The sequence below is a fragment of the Emydura macquarii genome, unplaced genomic scaffold (assembly GCF_026122565.2).
Source record: "Emydura macquarii macquarii isolate MOO-44397 ecotype Brisbane River unplaced genomic scaffold, CSIRO-AGI_Emac_v2 contig_2473, whole genome shotgun sequence".
Lineage (NCBI taxonomy): Eukaryota > Metazoa > Chordata > Testudines > Chelidae > Emydura > Emydura macquarii.
In genome coordinates this window covers 10,188,094-10,214,645 of record NW_027132610.1, presented here as the reverse complement: position 1 = coordinate 10,214,645, position 26,552 = coordinate 10,188,094, and the positions used below count along the sequence as shown (strand labels likewise).

Here is a 26,552-nt window from a genome sequence, read left to right as displayed (position 1 = left end):
TACTTCCTACCTGAGATACGGCAGATAACTACTGTTTTTAGTAGCTGCAATCTGAAGTGACAGTAACCACATCAATGCAGCTATCTAGCTCATGCCATATATAAAGATGTTTATAGATTTGTTTTTATATACTTTGTACATAGAGTACATATTTTATAGTTTTGTACTTTATGGTGTACTATTTTCTTAGTGGTCTATTATTACTAAAAGCTTCCACTATGATGATAGACTGTGTTGTACATCAAATAATATTAGTACAAAAAAACACTGAGATTTGCTAGCTTTCAGTGCATACTTGTTGCTTTTTTGTTTTTGTGGAGATTTATACATTCTGCATTACCTGACTGAGAGTGAAAATATTTTTGTTTTACTAAACCACAAAATATCTTGTTTTTTGTTTACAATAAGCATTGTTCTCTGAACTACTGAATTTGAGTCCCTTTATAATTTTTTGGAGTACTAAATCAAATAGCCAGGAGGAAAGTATCATCACAAAAATTAAAAATAGATTTTGAGAGGAAACCACATACACTCCATCTCTATTCAAATTTTATATACTTTTAAAGATCACATCTGTACTGTGAGATAGGACAACAAACAGGTGAAATGATCTCCAATATGTTCAAAATAATTTAAAATAAGATTACATTGCATACCACCTAGAGCCTGCAATGATGGTGCAGAATTATTTGGTTTCTTCACGGTCTCTCCTAGAGCTCTTATTACGAATGTGAGATCCTCACAAATATTTAGTTAAGGTAGCTCCATACTTCCATAAGAAATAAGAGCATGATGGAGAAACTGAGACATAGACTTGCCTGAGGCTACACAGTGAATCAGTAGTAGAGCCAGTAGTAGAACCTGGTCCTCTTGACTTAGAACACTGTTAATTCCTCCCAACCACATTACTTTACCAAGATGCAGAGCAGACACTGTGCCCATTAACTTCCATTGTAATTGTGAGTGCTTAGCCGTACATCATATTGGGTTCCAAGAAGCTCATCTTGGACACCCAGTTGATTTGTCATCTGCCAAAATGTTGCTTTAAATGATTTGCTCATAGGAACTCTGTGTCAAAGGCAGGGACAGAACTGAGTTTTCCTGTGTGACATTTGACTACCTTAACCACAAGGCCATCTTTTCTTTTCCTGTAGTGCTCTACCTAGTTCTCCACACACCTTCCAACTTCTAGAGCAAATAAGTCAGGGAACCTACAAATAACCTGATTCACTACACAGCCCCGATTCATTTCCTGAGTGCCATCCATCCTTTGTACAGAATAAGGCAGGGGTCCTGTGGAAAAAATAGACTGAATGATAATGCATATATACAGGATACTGCACTAGGGTTGCACAGCCAAACTTAAATATGGCAATTCCCAACTTTCAAGTACTTGACTTTGCAACCTAAATAACATTTTTAATGTTGTCATGAGGGGAGGGTGTTATATGTATTTTTAGGATTTTTTTAAAAGAAAAAGGAAAATCTATTATGTGATTGCAACACTATCTCCCCGTCATGCATTATTGGTAGGGTTTGACCCCTCAACTTTCAGCGCAACTTAAGCTACAGGGCTAACTGGTGTAGCTGGCAGTAAGGCTGTTATCTCTCAGGAAAGATATCTTGCTGGAGGAGGGGGTGAGTGGATAATAGGCTGTCCAGGCCATGTTCTAGTTCTGGTTCTGGGAAGTAGTCATGGTGAAGCCCAGATTGGCTTCTCTTGCACACCTCTCCCACCAAGAGGCTATCTACTCCTGGGGTTCCCAGTGCAGTGTGTGCTGCTCTGTGGATCAGCCTTAGATTAGTGTTCATGACCAATTAGTTTGGTTTGCTGACAATGCAAACAACAGAAGGGAAATGACAGTTTTCAAAAGTTTCTCAGCCAAACCTGAACAGAAGTTCAGGAGACAAAGAAAAGGCACTTCTCTAGCACCAGGGTTTTTTCCTTGCTGAATTTCTGTGGCCTTTTGCAAACAATGGAGATGCTAAATGTAAGGGGTTTATTAGCCCTTTACTAAAACTTAGTGGGTCTTTTGGTTGGCCATATCTTGAGAAGGCAGGACCCTGAAACAGACATAGTCCCCAGGGACTGTGGGGAGAGGCCAACTCCGGTCAACCTGATTGACAGGGCAGGCAGGCTAATGAGGGAGCCAGGAGGGTGGGGGGAGCCCCGCCCGCCGTGTGAGCTGGATCTGCTTGCCTGGGAATGCCTGGGCAGAGCCGGCTGAGCTTAAGGACAGAGCAGCCAGCAGCTGGAGGCCAGAAGAGAAGCACAGAGAGCTGAGCTGACCTGACCTGACCCACAGCAGCAGAACCAGAGGGGCATCCCAGAGAGCCGAGCCGAGCACAGCTGCATTGAGCAGAGCAGGAGCCAGGGCTGGAGCCCTCTGGAGCCAGGTGCGGTGAGCAGCTGGGGAGAGCGAGGGGGACCGTGGGCAGGGCCTGGCGCAGGGAGATGCCACCAGCCCAGGGGCCTCGGCCAGACTCCGAGGGGTATTGTGATCCCGACAGGGGGGCCAACGCTGCGGAGAAGGGCTCTGCCCCTAAAGCCTGGGAGTGTGTGGCTACTGCCAGAGCAAGTGTCTGACTCTCTGCATCCCTGCAGTGCAGCCAGGGCCTGGGCAGGAGGCCTGCGATGTGTGACAGACTATGAACCTCCCTTACATCCCAGAGATGCTGTTTGTGATGGTCCCTGTGCCAGGGACAGTGTTGGGTATTTCCTTTAACCTTTCTCCTCTTTTCTTATTTTTTTATTTGATTTTTGATTGCTGTTTGTGTAATAAATTGTATTGCTTTGCATTGTATGCAATGATTAGTAGGTAAGGGAAGCGCCCAGTACAGAGTTAGTACCCCGGAGTGGGGACACCCTAGCCCCTGCCCTAAGGAAACACGGCAAGATTGGGGGTTGAACCCCAGGAATCCTGGGCCCAGTCTTGTTGGGGTTACAGGGACCCTACCACACAGGAGAGTGGAAGGGGAGCCCTTGAGGTCAGGTGGGCCTCTGGGTAAAGAGAGTGGGAGCAAGGACTCAGATCCTTTTTGCTAGCCAACTCCATCGGGGTAGTGTATAAGCCAGGAAAGTTCCCCACAATAGCGGGCCCATTCCCCCGCTTACATAAAGCATCTCCAAAAATAATAAGAGTAATTGCAAGCGTCTATTATGATGAGAAAAGTTAGGCAACTTAAATATAGGGGTTTCATCCCAGCTCCTTCTGTAGTTTCCTTCCCAGTTGTATGATGTTTACTGTGTTTGTGAGCTGTCTACTCAAACTGGCATGTAGAGTCTGGTGCCAGAATAGCAATATCAAGGATTGCAAGCTAATCTACAGTCTAGCAGCAAAAATAGAGGATTGGACTTGGATGATGCCATATTTTTTTTTGTTCTGTTACTGTGTCATTGAGTAGGCCCAGTTTTTGTTGATACTTTACCTTGGTCGTGTGGACGGTGCAGAGAATCAGATGTCTCATCAGTGGTTTTTTAGAAAACCTTATACTCCCTTCTCTTCCCATGGTTTTCTCTGGGTCATGTGCAGTCCTTAATGTACAAGTACTGTTTGCACAGGTAGTGTAGCAAAATGAGCTATGCCATAAATAAGGTTCAGAACTAGTACTGGTCAGAAAAACTTCGATGAAACCATTTTCCATCAAGACATGCAGTTCTATCCATTGAAATGCTTCGTAAAATTGTCAATTTTGCCAAAATGTCATTGAAAAAATCCTCCCCAGAACTCCTGAAAATGTCAAAATGTTCCATTTTGCCATTTTTTAAATGAAACATTTTAATTTTTTGATTGGAAGTGACTTTGTTTTTAATCTATTTAAATTTTGCATTGCATTGTAATACAAAATAAAAAAGTCAAAATTAAAATTAAATGTTTTGATTGATCTGAAATGATTTCCCCCCCCGGATTTTTCCTTTGAGAATTTTGAGGTTTCATTTCAATTTGAAATGAAGCCAGCTTTTAAAATCTCAAAATCCTTTGTGAACAAAATGTTCATCCTCCTGCCAGGTCTATTCAGAACTTTTTGAAGTATGATTATGACATTCTAACTATAAACAGGGTTTGAAATAGAATTTAATCAGTTCTGAGATGCACTCTTGACATGCCCACATGGTAGTTATTAGGTTGACATTTACCTTGTCCCTTTTGATATTTCCTATTGCTCTGGGGATGAGGGTTATTAAAGGGAATGCATACAGAAGATATTTATTCCAATCTAAGAAGGATGTATGTGTGAGAATACAGTGGGCACCTGGCATTCTTTTGGATACAAAGGCAGCTATATATGGATGTCCCCATCTACAAAATAGGGTGCTGTTCAGAGTCCACCTGCACATTTTCCTCTCCTGCTAAGCAAAAGGCTGTTGGATGGCTCTAGTGCTATATGCCTTGTCTGAACTACAAAGTTAGGTTGACGTAAGCTGCCTTGCGTTCAGCTAGTTGTGCCTGTGTCTTCTCTTAAATGTGTCTCCCCTGATATAAGTGTCCATTGCAGCGATGCAGTAACACCATCTCCCTGTGGTTTTTTAAATGCCTTTTCCTGATTATCCAGCTTGGTGAGCACACCTTGCAGCTCTCCACTGTTGTACATAGCTGCCCAGCTTACCATACCAGCTACACGTTCCGGCTTGGAGTAGACTGGAGATATTGGATCTCCTGGGCCTGTGAGGAGAAGAGGCTGTGCAGGCACAGCTACAGACCAGCTGTAGAAATATGAACATCTGTGAGCAGATTGCACGGAAAATGCAGGAGAAGGAGTATGACAGGGACCAGCAGTAGTGCCACATGAAAGCGAAGGAACTGCATCAGGCATACCAGAAGGCCACAATCGATCTGGTGCTGAGCCGCAGTCCTGCTGCTTTTACAACAAGCTGCATGCCATATGTGGCAGAGATCCCACCACCACCCTGCATGCCACCGTGGACACCTCTGAGGAGCCCCAGCCACAGACCCTTGGCATGAATAGCTAGGACGAGGAGGAGGAGGGAGAGGAAGAGGATGGGAGACATGCGTCTGGGGATCCAGCTATGCTGTGAGCCAGGACCTGTTTGAGACTTGACTGCAGTCCAGTCAGTCCCTGCAGCCAAGCATGGACAAGCCCGATGCAGAGGAAGTAACTGTAAGAGGTAAGTGTGTAAATTTATTTCCCATTATAGTGATGTACTGATGTTGCCCCCAACTTAACACAACACAGCTATCAACTTTTCATTAATTTGCTCTTACTAGCACAGGTACAACAAAGAGAGGTACTGTTGTTATCTGCTTTTCATTCCGCTGTAGAGTTAGGCAAAGGGGGCCAGGCGGAGCTGTTTATTTATGTACACAGGATGTCCCTTGAATCTTCCTGAGAGATCTCAATGAAACTTTCATGGAGGTGCTCTGCAATCCTCTCACGAAGGTTTCTAGGGATGGCAGCCTTATTTCTTCCTCTGTGATGGGACATTTTCCCATGCCAATTGGCAATAACTTGGGCAGGCACCACTGCAGTACACAGGCTAGCAGCAAATGAGCCTTGACTGGCTTTGGGACACCAGCGGCAGCTGTGCTTTCCCTGGCTTTGTTACCCTCAGGAGTGAGATATCTGCTAAAATCCCCTAACCTGTGGAAAATGGTGTCAATATTCAGTGCCATTGCCCTACACTCATAGTTTCATGCAATTGAGCAATTCCCTCCTTATTTCTATCACCCCTGGCAGGCCATACTCATCCTGGCTGGTGCTGAGAGTGGCGCTGTGCACAAGTACTCCAAAAGCAGAAGTGTCAATAAGCATGTCTTGTTTAAAACTTTAGGAGAGCAAGGGAAGGGAATTCTGAATCTTAACTTTCACTTTACAGTGTGACTATCTTGACAATGTTGCCTCTGTGTGTTTTATCAGCAGCTGCTGCCGTTGGAGCCTTGAGGGGTTCCTCCTTTAAACCTGTGGAACAGCTGAGCCAGATAAGGAGGAGAAAGAAGAGGATTTGGATGAGATCCTGCAAGCCTGTGCTGCATCAGACTGTGAGCAAAGGGCCTAAAGGGAAACATGATAGACAGCCTGAGGAAGGAAAATGGGCCAGGAGGAAGGCCCAGGAGACCGAGCAGGAAAAGGAGAGGGAGATGCATCAGGACATAATGGGGCATCTTCAGCAGCAAACACAGATGCTGCAGTTTCTTGTGGACCTACAGGTTCAACAATCACAGGCTCGCCTCCTTTTGCAGTCCTTGGAGAACTCCATTAGAGCACCTCCTTACACCCTCACCCCAACATTCCACATTGTGTCACGGGCTGCATCCCTATACCTACCACTCCACCGCTCGGGGCATTAAGGACAACCGCAGCTTCATATGCACTGACCTGTGAAAGCCACGGTTGCTGTATGTGTAAGTAAAGTGGACATGAACATTCTCTCCCTTGTTAAGTTCTGTTCCATTAATTTATTAATTTTTTAATGTATTTGCTTTTAAATTACACATACTTGAACAGCTAAACACAGAGGCTATTAGGCTGCATACGTATTTATTAGCTTATAACATTGGCTGCAGAGTGTCTAGTAGTTCTGAAAGCACCAACTTCCTTGTTATTGTACAGTGGGATCAGTGACAAATAGAGGGTAACAATCATAAATGTACAGCAACCACTTCAAAATGAATAGGGACAGTAACAGTGTTATATTCATAGATGTACACTGAGAACCACACAATTCCTAACAGGCCCCAGAACAGCAGGGCCAGCTAGAGCACAGTACTCCACAATGAGTTACTGTGGCTCCCTGTTCCAGTCTAGTCCAAGACACACTTTCGTGGCACACTGCATATTGTATCCCAGGCAAATCAAATATCTGAAATAGTGACATACTGGGGGTCTCCAGCGCCAGGGGGCCAAGCCTGCATTTCCACACACACCCCCGGCCTCATGCACCCTTCCCACGCAGGGTGGGGGAGTTCCCAGCTCCCATTAGACAGCGCTACCCCCCAGCTGCCCTGGGCAGGGGATTTTCTGGTGCTCATGGCGGCAGAGCTGGGCTCCGCCATCCCCCTCCTACACTTAACCACCACACGCCGCCTGCCTCTCCTGCTCCAGCCCCGCAGCCGGCTTGGGCAGGGTGGCTTCATCCTCACACCCCACCTCCCTGGCCAGGGGGTAGCGATGGGGAGCTCCTCCTGGTCAGCCACAGCTCCCGCCTGCCTCTGGGCTCTGTCCAGCTGCCTCTAGAGCTTCCTGCACCCCCCATGTGTCATGAAGGGCTGGCCCAGCACTGCTCGGGCCTGACCCCCTCATCCTCCTCTCGGTATGCCACTGATTTGAAATGGACATCAGATTCAGGAACAGTTCAGCACATGAATCACATTTCTTGAACCTCTTCTTGCTATTGGAACCAGACATGGTTTCCATCTGGCCCAAAATGGGGCTGCATGGAAGCCTCAAAGAAGAATGTTTTTTTCTGTGAAAGTAAAGAAACCAAAGGTCTATAATAAAAAAAATTCTGTTAGTGTTTCCCATCAGAAAAAACTGGATTGCTGACATTTATGTCGCATTCTGATCATGGAATTTGTTGTATTCTCCTAAATATTTTGTACCTATGCATTATGGAAGAAGCAAAAATAAACCACGTTTCCTATCAATTGTTTGTAAAGCACTTCAAAGGTGAGAACTATATAAGTGCTAAGCCTCATTAAAAGCATAGCAACAAGCTATAGAAGTTATGTAATCTCTTCCAGGGTTCAAATGTCAACAGAAATCAGCTAACTCAAAAATCAAGCTTGTCAATGAATTCACTGCAGCAGCAGCAGTCTCCCCAACTCTCTCTCCCAGTCTACTTCCTCCATTTAACACTACTGCTGCATCTTCCCAGGCCATCACCTTTAGCTGCTACTTCCACTCCCCAGCCATCACCCACTCAGCTATTCAAAATACCCACTCACTCAGGACAAGTGGTGAAATGGCCTTCTCAAGGCCTGCTATTTAGATAATGCTTAGAAAACTGTTGACAATAAACATGTTACATTATGCAACATGAACATATCCAGCTGAAAAAGATAAAGCAAAACACATAGTGTGTGTTGCAATAACTATTTGCAGACCTGCCAAGTCTCAGGCATTTGGAAGAAGTCCTGCTCATTGGGGATTGATTTTTAGACAGTATTTAAAGTATTTCCCATTGATCTGGAAAAGACAGATTTTAGAACAATGTCATCACAGCTCTGTATCTGATGATGAGAAACAGGATTGTGTAAGTATGGCCTATGTACAAGTTGGCACAGTAGCCTAGGTTAAAAGGGGTTAAAATGTACAATACTTCCTCTGAATGCATTGCTAGCAAGCCACACTGAGGGGTAAACCATGAAATCATTCTAAAGCTGAAAGTGACGGCACCCAAAGCACCAGTAATTCCATCCTTGGATCACGTAGCCAGGTGTTGTACAGACAGTTGTTTGGTCCCACTCTGAGCAGGAAATTTAGCTTTTTGCTTAGATACCTTCTTAAACTATTTTTTTTTTTTTAAACGTAATGTTGGCATTTGGGTGTGACTGACAAGTGGATGGAGTTACTCTTTGCCATACTGTAGTCACATTGACACACTTATTTTTGACCTGAAGGAATACCTCTGCTGTGTACTAGTTAGGATGACCAGATGCCCTGATTTTACAGGGAGAGTCACGATATTCCGGGCTTTTTCTTATATGGGTGCTTATTAGTCCCCATCCCCTTCCCAATTTTTCACACTTGCTAGCTGGTCACCCCAGTGCTAGTTCTTATTTAAGCTGGAAGAGCTGAAGTGACAAAATCATGAATAAACCCTCCTTCTCTACAAAAAGATAAACCTGCACAGGATAGTAAAGGCAATAATCCACTCCCTTGGGGAGAATGCTGTCCTGTCCTGAGCTATTCCTGCGCTTTCTGCACTTGACAATGCCCCTCCTTTTCTCACCTCAGGATGAAGATTTTAGAACCCAAGTAAGTGTATATTTTTCAGGACAATTGGTTTCTATAGTTTGATTTGCTTGCAGTATGCCGTGAAATGACAGTTTTTCTCACTAAAGTTTTAAAATGATGGTTTTGCGGTTGAGAAAGAAACAGGTATCCTGCACCAGGGTATCCACCCTGCACCCATCTCTGTTGCAGGTTCCATTGACAACCAGGCAGCACCTGTAAGGGCCTTCATCCATGGTCAAAATGAAGATTTTGAAGTGTGTGGGTGTATGTAAACATCTTCCCTTTCATCATAGGATTTCAATCTAGGTAGAACTTCCCTGTCACTACTCATTCACTCTAAATAGTCTAGAAAGTCCTTTTTATCTCAATTTCCCTCACCCTCCCCAAAGATTGGTAAAAGGGAAGACAAATAGGTATTTTAAAGGGAAAAAAGTTTAATACTCTAGCTCATCTTCCTTGGAGAAGGAAAAATAATTGTGTTCTGGAAGAGGTGGTTGGAGCAGGACCACTGACAAACTTTTCCACCTGTGTTCCTTGAGCAAAGAGTTAAAAAGATGTTAGAATATTATAGCAAAATCAATGAGAGTCCTTTAGCACTTTAAAGACTAACAAATTTCTGCAGGCATAAGCTTTCGTAGGCTGCTACCCACTTCATCAGATATTAAGATATATATATAATAGATATAAAAATTCAAGAAGAGCAAACTGAGCCTTCTAAACCGCTATGAAAGTATTTTTCTTCTAGTTCAAAACAGGAATCTTTTTATTCCAATTTTGTTGTGTATATATACTAGTGGGTGCCTATATTAGATAAAGTAGTCTCATTCTTCATTAATGACTCAAAAGTCCCATCTGAGAGACCAATTCCCAAAAGAATCCATGGCTTTCAAGACAGAAGCATCCCTAAATAGGAACTCTGAAGCTTCTCTATAGACATCCACCTGTTATCCCAGAGTAATTATAACAGAAGGCTAAGATAAGTCTTGTTTAGGATGAAAAATTAATTTATGAACAAAGTTTCTTTGAATGAGGCTTGAGGTGGCTCATGCTTGATGCAGCCTTAAATGTGAATTTTTTGGTAAGTTCTTGTTATCCAGTGCAGCAAACAGGTGACTCTAATGGTTGTATCTTTCATATAGACTCATTCAAAATAGATTTTTGACTTCAGTAAAGTTTTGGTGAGGCACTAAAAAGGGATGTGGCACTACATAAAGAGGAGAAAAAACACGTTACTTCTGCTCTTAAAATGCTAGGAACATCAACTGGCAAATAAGTTCCTCATATTCCTATACATGAGGGCAGCTCAGAAATTCACTGGACTATGGAGACATACACAGAGCCTGGAATAAAAATACCAGAGGTGATGAAAAAGCCATACTTTTAAAAAGTTTCCCAAACAACTAGAACCTCCACATGGTGCAGTGAATCAATACGTATCCTACAATCATATTGCTAAGGATATATCTCATGTTTTCTAAATCATTGGCTCTAGACCACCACTGATAGTCAGCTTAGGGATAAAGTTTGTAAATACCTTCCATTTCCTTTATTCCTCCTCAGTTCTCAACAACAATTTGAAGAAATTCAGTATGACCAGAGATACCATCTCCTACACAAAGGGCCAAAGGAGTAGTCTCTTCACAGTTGTTCTCAGGTGTGTACTCTGTTATTGGAGATAAAAGATTAATGGATTTTCAAGGGCAATACCAGACCTTAAGCACTTCAACAGATACACAAAGAACACTTCCTCCAGGATGGAAACATTAACTTCCATTTTGCCCATGATTTTTTCAAAAGGATTTTCAGATCTTAATACAGTTGCCTATCAACATGAACCCATCCATCTTTCTCACCAAAAGATACTCAGGTTTTTCTACCATTTGATAATTGTGATGGAGGACTTGGAAAGGAAGTTCTTTTGCCTTTTCACAGAACACATTCTGAAAGAGGCATCAACTAGGGAAGAAACAATTCAGAAGACAGCAAACATGATCAGAGAGCATGTAAGTTTATTTATTGTCAGTTTAAGACAAGAACAATCTCATCTTTAGCAGACCACTAACTCAGTGAGGGGATCAGATAAACACCCAAAATACTTATTCTGGAAGAAGACAGGTTAGGTTTTAAAAAGTTTTAAGATTATGAGATCTTCTTTCTGATCATGCAGAATGAGGGACCATGTTCTCCAGGGCCCTCCCTTTCTTCAGTCACATAGGGAAGCTTTCATGAGAGATCTGAACTTGCAGGGATGGAGAGCTTATAGTTGGAAAAATGGAAATCCAAAGCGTTTTGATGATACAGAAAAGAAACAAAACCCCAGTGTAAATTCCCTGGCACTTTGAGCAATAAGCTTTGCCTTTCTGCACTTTGAAAATATATCACCTTGAGAAGTCAGACAAGAGCTACGTAGTATCAGACCTTAACAAGCAGGGGAATACTTGTAACCAATCTCTTAACCCTAAGAAGCCATTCACTTCTTCCATGAAGCAAAAAGTGATATTGATTGCTTTCTTGAGGTGCTTTTACAATCTGGATTTATCTGAAGAGAAACAGACTAGTGAGGAAATAGTCTAATACTTGTGATCCATCATCCACGAAGCAGAGTGGGAACCAAGCCTCAAAGTCTGCTATAGCAAATTGGATCAAAACTGACTCTAAGGTGTTGGGCCATCCCTCCCAGTCTGTCTGGGAGGGAGGCCACGCACCCTCGCTAGAGTGCTCCTGTGGGTATGAACGCTTCAAAGGGGAATTAGCATTCAGAGGAGGAGTCTTGGCCCTTCCTGCAGGCCACAGACGATTAAGTAGTCTCTGTCCCAGGTCCTCAAGTCTATTGCCCTCAGCCCTCAGGCAGGGCGGGGTGAGCAAGCAGCCTGTTGACCTCCAAGGCTTCACAGGCCAGGGTGAGGCAACCATATCAGGGGTGGTGTGGCAAGGTGGGAGGATGACACGGGCCCTCCCGACTTCACCGCATCACAGCCCAGGGCCCTATCAATGGCAGAGTGTTCTGCCACTGGGTCAGCAGAGCTCCAGCCTCAACTCAACTGGACAGTCATCTTGTTTTCCTGGGCTCCTTCCTACCCCTCTTCCCTGGAGTAGCTGGGCCCCAGGGTCACCATCAGTCTTCTTTGGGTATATGGCCAGGGGTAGCCTCCACAGACCCTCAGAGTTGTGGGCAGCTCCTCAGTGGTACAGTGGTCAGGCTGGGGCCCTAGCATTGGTGGAGAAATGTCCTTCCCCTCCAGCAGCTCCCTCCAAACTGAGCTAGAGGGCTCACCTTTATACTTCCTGTTCCACCCCTCTGCTTCCGGTGAGGCGGGCAGGGTTGTTTGGCTCCGCCCTTTGGTGTTGGGCTGTCCCTCCCGGTCCATCTCTGAGGGAGGCCACGCCCCCTTGCTACACTGGCTTACAGCTAAAGATATTCCTCCTCTGGAAAGTATTGCAATTCATTCTACCAGATCAGTGCTTATATCCTGGACTGAGAGACTTTGGGCCTCCTCTTTTATGACTTAATGCAGTAGTGTATTAGTATTAGTGTATGTATATTAATTTATTTGTTTGGTGACAGTATGGCTAGAAAATTCAATCGCACCCTTTATTTTGGTCTGCTTATAATTCTAAATTTAACAGAATGTATACTTTACCTAGTTGTTCACTGGTATTTCACTTATCTTCTTTACTTCATATTATTCTTGCACAGGAGTGATCACATGTAAATAGTTAACTTTGAATATGTGGTTAGTCATCATACTTAGATGTTCATGTGACACCCTGCACCCCCATGTTCACCCTTATGGTATAATTGTGTATTGTTTAATGCAAAGTATGTCATATAAGATGTTTTTGGAATGCTCATGGTGTACTGATCATTATTGTTATGTAATATGTTGGTTGCAATGTCAGGTGTATGGTTATGAGGCTTCACCATGTAATATTCCCAAAGATGTGTCCTCATGGCTTGAAACATATCCAGGGAAAACTCTCCAGGAGCAGAGGGGCAGTTAACACCTCATCAAGGCGTGTATAGGACAAACCCAGCTCAGCTTTCCAGGAACAAAGGACTGGCCTGGGCATCAACAGAGAATCAATTGGACTCTTGAGTGAGTCACCATCCTTCCCTTGGCCAGCTTGGAACCATGATTAGGTAATGTTCACTGACTCAGGACATGGATGAAACCTTACAAGGACATTGTTTGTCACTTGACCCTGAGAGGGGGGTGAGGGACAAAGTCCCAGAGGGGAGAAGGAATATTATAAAAAACGGAGACATTTGCTATCTCTCTCTTTTCCATCTCCATCTACAAATTCCACCAACCAACTGAAGTGCTGACCAAAGGGGAGAGCCTGGCTGAAGAGAAACCAGCCAGCCTGTGGTGAGAATCACTGGTTTGTAAGGTTGCTGAAAGTATTAAGCTTAGTTTAGAATACATTTTGCTTTTGTTTTCTCTTGACCAAATCTGAAGTGTTATCCTTTGACTTATGATCACTTAAAATCCTTCTATAGTTAATAAATTTGTTTGTTTTACCAAAAGCAGTGCATTTGGTTTGAAGTGTGCTGGAGACTCCGCTTGGAGTAGTATGTAAGACTGGTGCATATCAATTTCTTTGTTTAATTGACTAACTTATGTGAGCTTACAGTGTTTTATGGGCATCACTGAACATTGTAAGATGGAGGTTCCTAGGGTTGCATCTGGGTTTGGGGATATTAACTGGGGCCATTCTGTTGTATAATCCAAAGAGTGGCTAGCTAGAAGCACTCACTCACTTAGTTGGGATCAGTTTGCTTGCTGGAAGCCGTGTGTGAACAGCCCAGGAGAGGGGGTTCTCACAGCAGAGCAGGGTAAAGTGGGCTCCAGGCGTGGGGGATTTGGGTGTCTCAGCCATTCTCCAGTTCAGATTGCACTAGGGGAACGTTACAGTTTACTTTTTCTAACTGTAGAGCTTTGGAAGTGTTCATATGGCTATATGTTCTGGGTATGGAGCTACTTAGGGATTTGTCCTCCTTCCATCTTTTAGGCTGCTTCCAAATTCTGAAGACTTTATGGATCACCTGTTAGTGAGGACTGCTTGCCTTGTTATTAGAGAAAAGAAATTAACAGGTAAGAACAAATTTTTCTTTGCACATCTTTTACAAATGATAACAAATCTTCTAACATCCCTATGAGGGAGGGAATTGGTTTCTCTATTTTACTTACCATTAATCTGAACCTTGTACGATCACTTACACAAGTGCAAAATAGATGCTAACAGTTATTATTTTGATTATGCATTGGTGTAAATGACTACACAGATTGCAGGGAAACAAGGGTGATTCAAGTCCATAAAGGTTAAGGCCCAGATTTTCAAGTGTTCGTTAATTTTGGATGCCTCAGCTTCTGCACAGCCAAATTGATGTATAGAAACTAAATTTTAGAAATGTTGAGCACCCACAGGTCCAACTGAAGTAATCTGAGGCACTCAAAATCAGTGGACAGTTCTTTGAAAATGTTGGACTAAGTATTTTGATCCAAGGTCACTAAGGTTATGTCTACACTTAAAACAATACAGCAGCACACCGGCAGTGCTGCAGCTGCAGCGCTGTAGTGCTTCAGGGCTAGTCTACACTTAAAATTTACAGCCGCACAGCTGTAGCACTTGTGTAGCCGCCTTATGGCAAAGGGAGAGAGCTTTCCAGCTGACATAATAAAAACACCTAAATGAGCGGCGGTGGCTATGTCAGTGGGAGAGCACTGACATAGTGCTGTCCACACAAGTGCTTATGCTGACAAAACTTATGTCGCTCAGGGGGATGTTTTTTTCACACCCCTGAGAGACAAAAGTTTTGTCAGCGTAAGTATTGGTCTAGACCAGACCTCAGTGTAGTTGCTGCCTATGCCAAAGGGAAGGATTCTCCTGTTGGCGTAGACAAGCCACCTCCCTTAGAGGCAGTAGCTAGGTAGAGCAGTAGATATTGATTCTATTTACAACTTTGTAACAGACTTCCAATGGAATTCTTCTGTTGACCTAGCATTGTCTACACCAGAGGCTAGGTCGGCATAACTACATCTCTCAAACATACGGATTTTTCACACCCTTGAGAGATGTAGTTGTGCCAATGTAAGTTCTCAGTGTTAACCAGGCCTCAGGAAGTCTGTTGCAAAACTGTACATCAAACCAAGATCTGTTGCCTTCTACTGCTTAAAAGTCAAGAGTAGAATAGATCATGTTTTGTGCCTGAAATATAGCCATGTCTGATAAAGTGATCCATATAGCTAAAAACACACATCATATATTGTATTTTTACATTGGACTACTTTATAGACATTACTGTATGGGGAAATGTGACCTAGAAGTTTAAACAGGAGGGGGGGCAGAGACCTGGATTTGATTCCTAGAGCCCTGCCACAGCTTGATATCTAATGTCTCTGTCCTCATTTTCCTCATCTGTAAAATGGAGTTATTTATCATATAGAAAGTCATAGTTTGTAGAGTGTGCAGATATCTTAGGTGGAAGGTACCATAGAAATGTGGGGTGGCTGTATTATGATGCTGTATGACCATCTATCTCAGTGACAGGCACTGATTGCTAAGGGTCGGTATTTGCCAAGGGTTTAACAAAATGTCCTGCTATCCCCTTGCCTTGTAGCAGCAGGAGCCTGGTGGGTAGGATGTGTGAGAAAAGGGTTCCCAAAGCAGGGCTCTGGGTGAGCTCTGTGGAGACAGAAGTGGCTGTGGGGCTGGGGAAGCGAGGCGCCCTTTGGCTAGACTGGGAGTACGTGGTTGCCTATGAGCTGCTCTCCTCGTGCACAGCAGCACAGCACTAAGTCTCTCAGAGCTGTACATCCCGCCTCAGCCAGCCTCCCCTCCACTCACTTTTATATTTGCGCGCCCTTTCAATCCTCAGTGACGTGTCGTGCGCCGCGGCCAATCGGCGGCGCCCTCTGGTCAGGACAATGGAAGGGGCTCCACCAATCAGGTGGGCGGCTGGCTTGGCGGCCGCCAATCGGAGCGGGGCTGTGTTGAGAGTAATGTTACCAGCGCTGAGAGCGTGAGGAGGCTGCGTATCGATCCCGCTCTCAGCCATTGCAGTGCATTGGGCTACAGCGAGACCAGGCAGCACCGGGGGCCAGCGCCAGCAGCAGCCGGGCTAGTGTCTCTGCGCCTGTGGCTCGCTGGTGTGAGTGACTGACGGACGGACTGACTGACTGACTGACTGACTGAGCGAGAGAGCGAGGCGGTGAGTATCCCGGCCCCGGCGGGCCGCGCGCTCCGGGGGCTGCGCTCGCTCTGCCGCGGCCACACAAAGGCGAATTAGGCTGCGTCTACGGTGAGGCAGGCTCCCGGCGGGCGGGCGAGTTCGTGAGGCGGGAGGGGGGGTGGAAGCAGACAGGGAAAATTCCCCCACCCCCGCCCGTAGGGCTCGGGCTCGCGCCGTGGGCACGGGCGGCGCCGCCGCGCTGCTCCCGACGCCCTGCGGCATCCATCGTCGCAGGGCCGCGGGGCCGGGCGCTGCCCGGCGGGGCCGTGTCGGCGGCGGGCGAGCCCGGGCTGCGCTCGCTGGAACATGGCTGACGGGCGCCGCGCGGAGGGCGCGAGGCGCGGGAGGGGAGGCGGGGCGGGGGCGCAGTTCGGCGGAACTTTTCCAGCCGCCTTTTCTCCCTCCGCCAGGGCCGCGGCGGGGCGGGGGGTTTCCCCAGCCGGGGGCGAGCGGAGCGAGCGAGCGGCCGGCCGCGGTGGGGAGGGGAGACTGCGGCCGGCCGGCGCGGCTACCCGCCCGCTCGCTCGCCGGGGCTCAGGCCGCGCTTGGAAGCGCGCCGGGCCCCCCCTCCCCCACCGCTGTCATGGCCGAGCGTGCGCCGGGCGCGCACACAAAGGGAGGCAGGAAGGAGCCATGTTCTCTGCGCCGCGGCGGCGGCGAGCAGCGGCCATTCCGGGAGGCAGCCGCGCTGCTCCGAGCTGGTGAGAGCGAGAGCTGCGGGGCCGCGCGCTGGGCTGCCGGGGGCTCCCCCGCCTCCCGCGCGCCCGGCCGCGCTGCAGCCGAGCGGCCCCGGCGCACGTTTCAGGGGGACTTTCTCTCACGGCCGGGCCGTTCGCACAAAATGGGAGGAACGGCGCTGCCGCCTTTCCCGCGGTGCAGCCGGCGCCATTGCAAACTCTCCCCCGCGCGCCCGGCAGCGGGACCCGCCATCGCCCTGCCTCGAGCCTCGTGAGACGCGGCCGAGGGGCGCGGGCTGCGCCTGCTAGCTCGTGGCAGCGCCGCCGGGCCGCGGCGGGCTTAGCCTAGATCCGGCGTGCGGCCACTTCGGGACGCTTCACGGCTGCCAAGACGTGATTGATAAACCCGCAGGCCTTTTTTCTCCCCAGCGAGAGCGGCGCAACAGCACGATTAAAAACAATTACTGTGTGTGGAGTTCTTTGGGGTGGGGTGGGGGGGTTGGTTACACACGTGGAAGCCACAAACTGCCCCTTCGGATTTAGAATTAAATCCATCTCCCCTTCCTCTGACATTATTGCCTCATCTCTTTCCAGAGTTCATAAATCAGGAAGACTTGTGACACAGACACACACACACACCACCTACTGTGTCCTGTTCTCACTCTTCCTCCCCCTCCCTTCCTTTGTAGCATTTTCAGAAAATCACTTTTTAAGGGGTCTTAAGTTTTCCTCCTGCTCCCCCCCGTGTTCAAAATGGCGGGAAGAGGGCATTTAAATGTAAGTTAATATGAAATTGCAAGGTTTTAATTAGTGTTCAAGGTGAAATGACTTGCAATATTAATAAAGTGCTGTGAAATATGAATTCCCCTGTTGAATTTTTTTCATGGTCCTCCTGCTTCCTTTCTATGAACAGGAGCAAGTGAGCCCCCTCATCCCACCTATGTGTCACTAGACTAGCCTCGACTGAAGGGGTTGCTCTGGAAGCATCTCCATTGCAGGCAGAAATGGCTCCTGATTCATCAGCCTTATTTACTCAATAGACACTTCAAACCGGATGTGTTTAGTCACAGAGTAGAAATCTGTTTGTCCATACGCCAAACTGATCGGAAATGCTGCTTCTGTGGCAATACATGCACACACTGCCCACTTGTTTCACTCCTCTCCTGAGACCAAAGTTTATGCGGCAGTAGGTGTTTTTCCCCCCTACCATAGTTATAAAGAAATTACCTACCTTGTGTGTGAATGTGCTGAAGAGACTTTTTTGTCCCCTCCCTCCTCAGTACCCTTCAAAAGGTATGGGGATGTCTTCTCAGTGAGCACACTCCTGCTAAGTCATGTAAATGTCATGCTTTTAAAGTAATTGGTTGGAACATAACATGTTTCAGTGCCATATTTAATTCCACTATTTCTAGCTGCACATTGTAGGGAGCAAAAGTTTTGCAGTATAATTGAAGTGGAAAGTAACTTAACAGATAGTTTATATGAAACAATACAGAAATAAAATATGCTAATATTTGTAAAGCATTTTGAAGGTGAAAAACGCATGAGTAAATTCTTTATAACCCAACAGACTGATCCAGATAGGGCAGTGTTTCTCAACCTTTTAAGTAGTAAGTACTCCCTAATTTCTGAAAATTATAATAAGTACCCCAACACTCAGTTTTCCACTCTGTTAAATACAGTCTTTCCCCCTTTACTGCTGGATGACTGTATTTCTCGTAAAGCAGGAGAGTTCTGAATTCTGCAATGCTGTGTGGCTGTAGCAGATAATAAAATCTCCTGCTGTTTCTCCCCTCCTCCCCTTCCTCCATATAGGAGCAAAGGTCAACACCAGCCAATCACTATGGCTTGATGGCAGGGTCACATGATATTCTCACACAGGTGGGAACTTGTGAGTTCTGAGCAGGCACTAGTAGCCACCAGAGTGGATAGCAGCGCTCCCCATGGCCATCCCTAGGGGGGTGCGGGCTTGAGGCAAATTACACTGTGTGGGTCCCTCTTAACATTTTTATACTGGTAAAATCTGGGGCTGTCATAGTTGTCAATTTCACAGCCCTAGTTGACAAGTAAGCCTGTGGGTAGAGCCTGGCTTCAGGACAGGGTAAGCCGCTAGGTTCTGCCTGGTTTTCTGGGCAGTGGGTTTTGAGTCGGGGAAGGGAGCTGCCACCTGGGCAAGTTGCATGTGGCTGCCGTCTGGCTGCCAACCCGGGAGGTGGGCGACTGCCACCTGCTCCGAGCTGGAGTGGAGGAGGTTTCCGCGCAGCCTGGGACCTGGGGATGTGGGCAGACGCCAGGCAGCTGCTGCCCGTCTTCAAGCCAGGGTGCGGGAGGCTGTCTCTCGGCTCAGAGCCAAGGTGCGGGTGGCATCCACCCAGGTGCGAGCGCAGGGCGCAGGAGACTGCCGCTGGGCTCCCACCTGGGAGCTGGGACTGGGCAGGATGCAGGTAGCTACCACGCAGCTTCCCAAAAAGCCAGCAGCTGCTGCCCAAGCCAGCGGCTGCTGCCTGGTGTCCCAAAAAGCCGGTGGCTGCCGTCAGCCTCCAAGCTCGGAGGTCAGACCGGACAGGAAGCCGACGGCTGCTGCCCGCCTCCCTTCACTGGGGTTTTCACCGGGTACCCCCTGGCTGTGTCTCTCATACCCCGGGGGTACATGTACCACAGGTTGAAAAACTATGAGGTAGGGTACTGTAATATTTCTCCTCTCCCCCAGTATCTTCCTGTTTTAAATTTTTCTAGCCCTTAATTAACTGACATATGACTGCTATACTCTACCAACCAGGAGGGGAGCAACTTCCTTTGAGACTAATGCCAATACTTACCTGCAAATTGGCTAGCAACAGACACTCTTGATTGCTAATGACTATTTAAATATAACTGTCAGGAAGTCTTTTTGATAGCCAAATGTCTTGTAGACCAGGTTGTTTATATCGACCAGGTGGTGTCAAAAACTGTAATAGTCTTTTTTTGCAAGTAATAGATTGTCCTTTGGGAGAGGAGGAGAAGGCTGAAGTTTATATATAATCTGAGAGGCCCTCAAAAAAAATTACAGTTCAGAAAGCTGCTTTTACAGATCTTAGTCAACATACTCTTTTTTTCCCCAGTTTCCTATGATATTGTGTGGGAGCCAAAAATAGTTTTAAAGGTTTATGTTTTTCTTTTGTGTTCCAGAAAATCAGCAAAAATGGGCAAAGGTGATCCTAAGAAGCCAAGAGGTAAAATGTCCTCGTATGCCTTCTTTGTGCAGACTTGCCGGGAGGAGCACAAGAAGAAGCACCCGGATGCTTCAGTGAACTTTTCAGAGTTCTCAAAAAAATGTTCAGAACGGTGGAAGGTAAGATAAACCAAAAAACAATACTACCTTACAGGATTACATAGAGTACCTCAAATGAATATAAATTTATTATTGTTTACTTACATTGGTCAGATAAACTTGTGAATGCATTTCCTGTCTAATGTTACTCCCACTAAAATTTTAGAATAGGCTTGGATGCACTTCTCAATCATGCACTCATCCAATTTATTGTTTTATAGACTATGTCTGTTAAGGAAAAAGGAAAGTTTGAAGATATGGCAAAGGCTGACAAGGTTCGTTATGAAAGAGAAATGAAAACTTATATACCACCCAAAGGGGAAACAAAAAAGAAGTTGAAGGATCCTAATGCACCAAAGAGGCCTCCGTAAGTAGATTTTCCAGTTAGTGTGTCTTGTACAAGAGCATTGTATTGAAATGTATCCATAAAATGATCTTTTAAAAATCTAAGTTTGGGGATTTTAAGTATAGAAAAGTACACAATTTCCAAATATAGTGCAAATAACCACATTTAAAAATCAGTTGGATTTACTGTTACAAACACCAGGAGGTGATTTTTTTATTTATTTATTTTTTAAATCAGCTTGGAAACGTGTAAATAACTATTGCAACAATTTGCCAAGGGTTGTGGTGGATTCTCCATCACTGATCATTAGATTGGATGTTTTTCTAAAAAATGCTCTAGGAATTATTGTGGGGAAGTTCTATGGCTTGTGATATACAAGAGGTCAGACTAGACTATCATAATGATCCCCTTCTGGTCTTAGAATCTCTAAATTTGGTCCATTTCAACTATCGTTTACTTGGAACTTGATATAAAATTGCTGGAGTGGATTCATCTTTTAAGAATAAATACAAAAGCTGTTACGCTCAATTTTGACTCTGTTTATTATAGAATTTTGCTAACAGACAGCCCAAACAACTCTAGTTTAAAATTGTGGTAGAATATTAGGCCCTAGTCCTTCAATCATTCTGGGATGTGCAGAACCTTGTGTCCACGCAGACTTCCTTTGAAGTCATTGGAGCTTTGTACTGGTGCAGGGAACGGCCTTTATGAAACAGCTTGCAGAATTGAGGCCTTCATCTTTAAAGTAGGCCATACCACCTGAAAGATAAATGTGAAATTACCACGATACCAAGCTTGTGTAGTGCTAAATCTTGCCATTATTTAAAAATGGAGCCAACACTAAAAATATACTAAACAAAGAATTTTATTTTTGCTTTGGCTGGTATTGACATCTGGAAATCTTTCCACAGTAATCATGAGATTATTCTAAAATTTCCTGTGAAGGAGTTTGAGGTGTCCATGTTCTCACAACTAATAAAATTAGAAAAACTTGGGAAGTAACATGCAACATAAAGTGCACTAACATGTTGCACGTTAATTGCTCCGTGTAGACCATGCTGGTGCGCACTAAATGTTCTCTAGTGCACTTTAACAGTGTACTGCCACATCACGTAGTGAAGGTCTTAAAACTTTCTATGTTTACTACAATAATTTAACCTTTATACTTAAAATTACAATTTTTCTTTTCAGTTCAGCTTTTTTCTTGTTCTGCTCTGAGTTTCGTCCGAAAATCAAAGGGGAACATCCTGGTTTGTCCATTGGAGATGTTGCAAAGAAATTGGGAGAGATGTGGAATAACACCACTGCAGATGATAAACAGCCCTATGAAAAGAAGGCTGCTAAACTGAAGGAGAAGTATGAAAAGGTAAATACTGAGATTCAGTTGTGAGCAAAGGGTTCCTCACCCCTGCTCCATTCAAATTTTTTGGTGCTGAACAAAAGATGTTCTGAACAGCTGAATGATTAAATAATTGTAAATGATCATCCCTCTTTTTCATGGCAAAATAATGTAACCATTCAGTGTGCATAAATCAGTGAGAGTTGTGTGTGGAAGGACTAGGAGATTGACTTGATTTTTAAAAAATGCCTATCGACTACTTTTGCATTGTATGTCACAAGTATAATTATGAAAATGTCAAATTGCCATAGCATCTAGAATACCTCTAATAACGTGTTCCTATGAGGATTCACTTTCATTCGTCATACTTCAAATCTCATTCTTTGATACTTTAGTACATACTGTTGTATCTGTTTTGAGTATTAAAAGTAATGGTTCATAGCAGCATCTGAGTTCTGCAACCAGTTTGCACTATTAAGTAATGCCAATAAAGGAAAAAAGTCCTTACATTTTTTTTTTTTTTGCCACATACTATTGAAGCAATAGTCACAGCATATATTCACATTAATTATCTTAAACAGTTTTTAGTTTACTCTATAAAGTGTTACATATTATTAGTCCTCTAATATTTTAGTGTTAGACATGTAGTCTATTGCATTCACTTTGATTTTTCCCTTCAGATAAATCACAAAGATAATAATAATGCACCTTAGAAAATGCTTGTCGATCTATTAACCTGATTTCTTGTATCATTAAGGCTAAATCCTACTTTAATGATAGGAACTGTATTTGAGTATTGGGGTTATAGAGCTTTGCCACCAGCATGTTAATTTCTAGAGCCATATTCCCATCCCAGGACAAGATAGCTAAAGAAAAGAGGGATGGGATGGGAGACATGCCAACTCTCCTTTCTAAAGGAGTAGTACACATGCCTAGCTGCTGTGTATTGCACATTTTTGCATGTATGCTGAAATCCTGATCAATAGTGTCCCCTTGTTGGCAAACAGAACCAGTTAAGGGGTGATGGCACATTAATGGGCAAGTAACTGTAGTGGGAGCTTCTAGCACTAATAGGAATCATGTCCTGCAATACACTGTGGGTTAGAAGACGTCCTGTGCCACACAAGGCATGATTTGGCCTTCAGTATGTTAATTATTGACATATAAAGCTACATTTTGGTATGATATAAATGGAGAGTAAATTCAGAGCTGCAAGTAAATTTTCCCCAATAGTTTGAATTATAAATTGACTGACTAAAGCATTTTAGTTTAGGGTATTGTAAAATAATCTGAAACCACTAACTTTTACTTGCAGCTGTTTCTCCTTTTATTGATATCACCCAAATTTGTCAACTAAATTTGGACACACATTTAAGATTTGATGTAGTATGTAAAGCTTCCTTCTAAAGCAAACTTGTGAGTTCTGAGCCCCTGAAAATCCAGAGTTTGTAAATATTTTGTTTAAAGACCATTGACGTCTGAAATAAATATGAATTTAAGAGATATTGAAAACTGTAATACGAGCAGTTTAAAAAGTAATGTATGGGAGAAACATTTTCAAGGCTTAGGATATCTGCCTAAAGCTGTTGCCAGTCATAAATTTAATATGTACTAGGATTATTAGAGAGAAATTATATTCTATGCTTTTATTTTTTAAATAAAGCTAGGAGGTCAAACTGATTTTTATGACTTTGATTGGTAATCATCTAGCTTCATTTCATGATTTGTCTAAAGATTGAAAAAGTGTGAATTTGAGTTTTATGCAGCGTTAGCCAATAGGATACATTTACTGCATGCAGAAGGTGGCACTGTCTACTCATTAATGAAAGTTCTTGTACTTCTTTGTTTAATAAACTTCAGTTAAGCAGAGTGCCATATAATTGCATTTCAGTGAGGTGAAACATTGCAAATATTAGACCATGTCATTCTGATGTGTTGTGGATAGATCATTATAATTTTATGTCCTAGATAAGGATGCATATCTGCAAATTCATAAGTGTCATTTGAAAGTTTAGTAGAGCTCTTGTTTTGGTTAAATCTCTAAGAGGTCCTTTTCCCACTTCTCTTGTCCAAGGATATTGCTGCATATCGGGCTAAAGGAAAGCCTGATGTAGGTAAAAAGGTAGTTGCCAAGGCTGAGAAGAGCAAGAAAAAGAAGGAAGAGGAGGAGGATGAAGATGATGAGGAAGATGACGAGGAGGATGAAGATGATGAGGAAGATGACGAGGAGGATGAAGATGATGATGAATAAGTCTCTTCTAGAGCAATTTCTTGTCTATAAAGCATTTAACCCCCCTGTACACAACTCACTCCTTTTAAAGAAAAAATTGAAATGTAAGGCTGTGTAAGATTTGTTTTTAAACTGTACAGTGTCTCTTTTTTTGTATAGTTAACACACTACCAAACATGTCTTTAGATAGCCCTGTCCTTAGTGGTATTTCAATGGCCACTAACCTTGCCTGGTACAGTGTGGGGGTTGTAAATTGGCATGGAAGTTTTAAAGCAGGTTCTTGTTGGTGCACAGCACAAATTAGTTATATATGGGGATGTAGTTCATTTTTCATCTTCGGTTGTCTCTGATGCATCATAAAAATAATTGTTGTTCTGTTAACTGAATACCACTCTGTAATTGCAAAAAAAAAAAAAAAAAAAAAATTGCAGCTGTTTTTGTTGACATTCTGAATGCTTCTGAGTAAATACAATTTTTATTAGTATTGTTGTCCTTTTAATAGGTGCCCTTGAAAAATCATAACTTTTCTTTTTTGAGGGGAACTCATCTTTGCTTTATTGTATGCCCATTTGGGATCACGTGATTATTACAGTTTTCAACTTTTCATATAACCAGCTGATAAACAAAGCTTTGATATGCATACCCTTCAGAATCATGATAGGGTAGGAAAAGAAATATCCAGGCATATAATAAAATTATTTTCTTCCATAACTGGAAACAAAACAAAAAAATCTCAACCAACTGATATTTGCTCGGATTTTGTGAAATGTAATATTCTATTTAGTTGCGTAAGTTTACCAGTCTTGGAGAGTTGAGAAGTATAGAATTCAATTTTACAGCATGGAATACTTCAGAGGAAAAAAACCTTTAAAATGCTGTCCTAGAAGGACCAATAGGAAGGGTATACTCTCATTGTGGTGTGTGAGGAATTTACAGATGTGACTCCATGAATGTAATGAAAGTTGTATTTGTAAATCTCCAAACACTTGCAAGCGATAAACATGCCCCTTTAATGTATGAAGTTAAAAATTATAGAAGTACCATATTAATCTTTTTGTGACAACATAGTGATGGCTTTGGGGTTTATACCATGAAACTCTCCTGGTAGTAAATGGCCCACAGGAAAGGATTTTACTTTCCAATGTTTCTATGAATGGTACCATTATTATTTGTTAAATCTATGTAAATTCATATTTGTAATCTTAAAATTCTAGTTTTAGCCCTTTAAACAAAGTTGTATATTGTCTCAAATTAGAAATGAGATAAGATGTATTTTTCCTGTTAGGTTTTATACCGCACTCTTCATGTTTGCCCATTTATAAGTTAAATATAGCTGTATGGAAAAGTACATTTTATTAAATTTTGCATTTAAAAAGTGAAATGTTTAACTATGATATACCAACAATGTCTAATTTGATCAAACATAATTCTCTTCCAAAACCAAAGCTAAGTTTTTGCATATTTAGTAAAACTTCAAGTGCTGGCAACTGTAACTATTTTCACATATACCTGCTTACCAGTTTGGGGGACAATTTGGCAATTCTGTCATTATAAAATTATGGTTCTCAAGTGCCAGTGTTTAAAAAAAAAAAAAAAAAAAAAAAAAAATTAGCATTGTAATATTACACGCTTTTGTGATGGAGTATTGTTTTGTTATACAATTTTGACTTTCAGATTCTTATTTCAATTTGCATTTGTTTATGTATAACTTCAGGACAAATACTGAACACCTGAATCCTGGATGAAACTAATAAACTAATAATTGCAGAGGTTTTAAATATTTAGTTAACTGACTTGCTTTGTATCCTAAGGTTTTTATTTTCAGATATATTTGCTTTCAGCTTCAAACAAAAGGGGAGTGCCAATCAAAAGGTCTCTTCATGGAGACCGGGAAATCTAGGACAGAAACGTATTTAAATATTGGTGATTGGACACTTGACTCTTAAACCATCATTCACTAGAAATAATTTTATATGCAGTAAGATAGTTTGTTTCTCTTGGACATGCTGGAGAAAATAAATTATTGATTTTTTTTTTTTTTTAATTCTCAAGAAAACAAGGGGGCCCTCCTCATGGGTCTGTTCTAAATGCCTGACTGACAAAACTAAAACTCAGATTAATTAATCGGTCTCAAAAATAAAACATAGAGGCTATGTGCTTATTTGCCAGAATAGGACAGTAGTTATCTTTTGCCTCAATTGTCAACATCTTTGCTTTCAGTAAAGGTGAAAATGCAGACACAAAAACAGCATCCCCAATTATGAAGATGGGTGATGGGGGATCTGTTATAATTAGGCTTGGAATAATTTTATTTTTTATAATTTTGATAGAGATCGACGTTTTTCAGCATTTTCTATTTTCATCAACTTAATTTTAATAGTTGTGGGAAATCACAATGACAGTAGATGTTGAGATTAAAAAAGTTAAAGCTTTATACCCATTAAAACAAATTCTCAACATGTCAAATGAAATAAGCAGCACTTAATGTGTCTATCTGTAA

At 43.2% G+C, this 26,552-nt stretch overlaps 1 protein-coding gene and 1 long non-coding RNA gene across 2 annotated transcripts; one reads left to right on the top strand and one right to left on the bottom strand.

Annotated features, from left to right (window-relative positions):
- Nucleotides 1–9,310: 9,310 nt before the first annotated feature.
- LOC137162979 (uncharacterized) lies at nt 9,311–12,145 on the bottom strand. The gene is made up of 3 exons (XR_010922591.1): nt 11,995–12,145; nt 10,451–10,579; nt 9,311–9,449 (listed from the first exon to the last, which is right to left on the bottom strand). It is a non-coding gene; the product is annotated as an uncharacterized lncRNA (long non-coding RNA).
- Nucleotides 12,146–16,572: 4,427 nt separating this feature from the next.
- On the top strand, nt 16,573–25,830 carry HMGB1 (high mobility group box 1). Its single transcript, XM_067562933.1, has 5 exons — nt 16,573–16,851; nt 19,996–20,158; nt 20,359–20,504; nt 21,675–21,849; nt 23,897–25,830. The coding sequence occupies exons 2-5, from the start codon at nt 20,009–20,011 to the stop codon at nt 24,071–24,073; spliced, it is 648 nt and encodes a 215-aa protein (XP_067419034.1). The 5' UTR covers nt 16,573–16,851; nt 19,996–20,008; the 3' UTR covers nt 24,074–25,830.
- The last annotated feature ends 722 nt before the right edge of the window (nt 25,831–26,552 follow it).

Bases quoted from the DNA above. Each gene is read 5' to 3' on its own strand.
- HMGB1 (XM_067562933.1), top strand. From the start codon at position 20,009: ATGGGCAAAGGTGATCCTAAGAAGCCAAGAGGTAAAATGTCCTCGTAT. The intron at 20,159-20,358 runs GTAAGATAAACC...ATTGTTTTATAG, and splicing joins AATGTTCAGAACGGTGGAAG to ACTATGTCTGTTAAGGAAAA. The intron at 21,850-23,896 runs GTAAATACTGAG...CTCTTGTCCAAG, and splicing joins TGAAGGAGAAGTATGAAAAG to GATATTGCTGCATATCGGGC.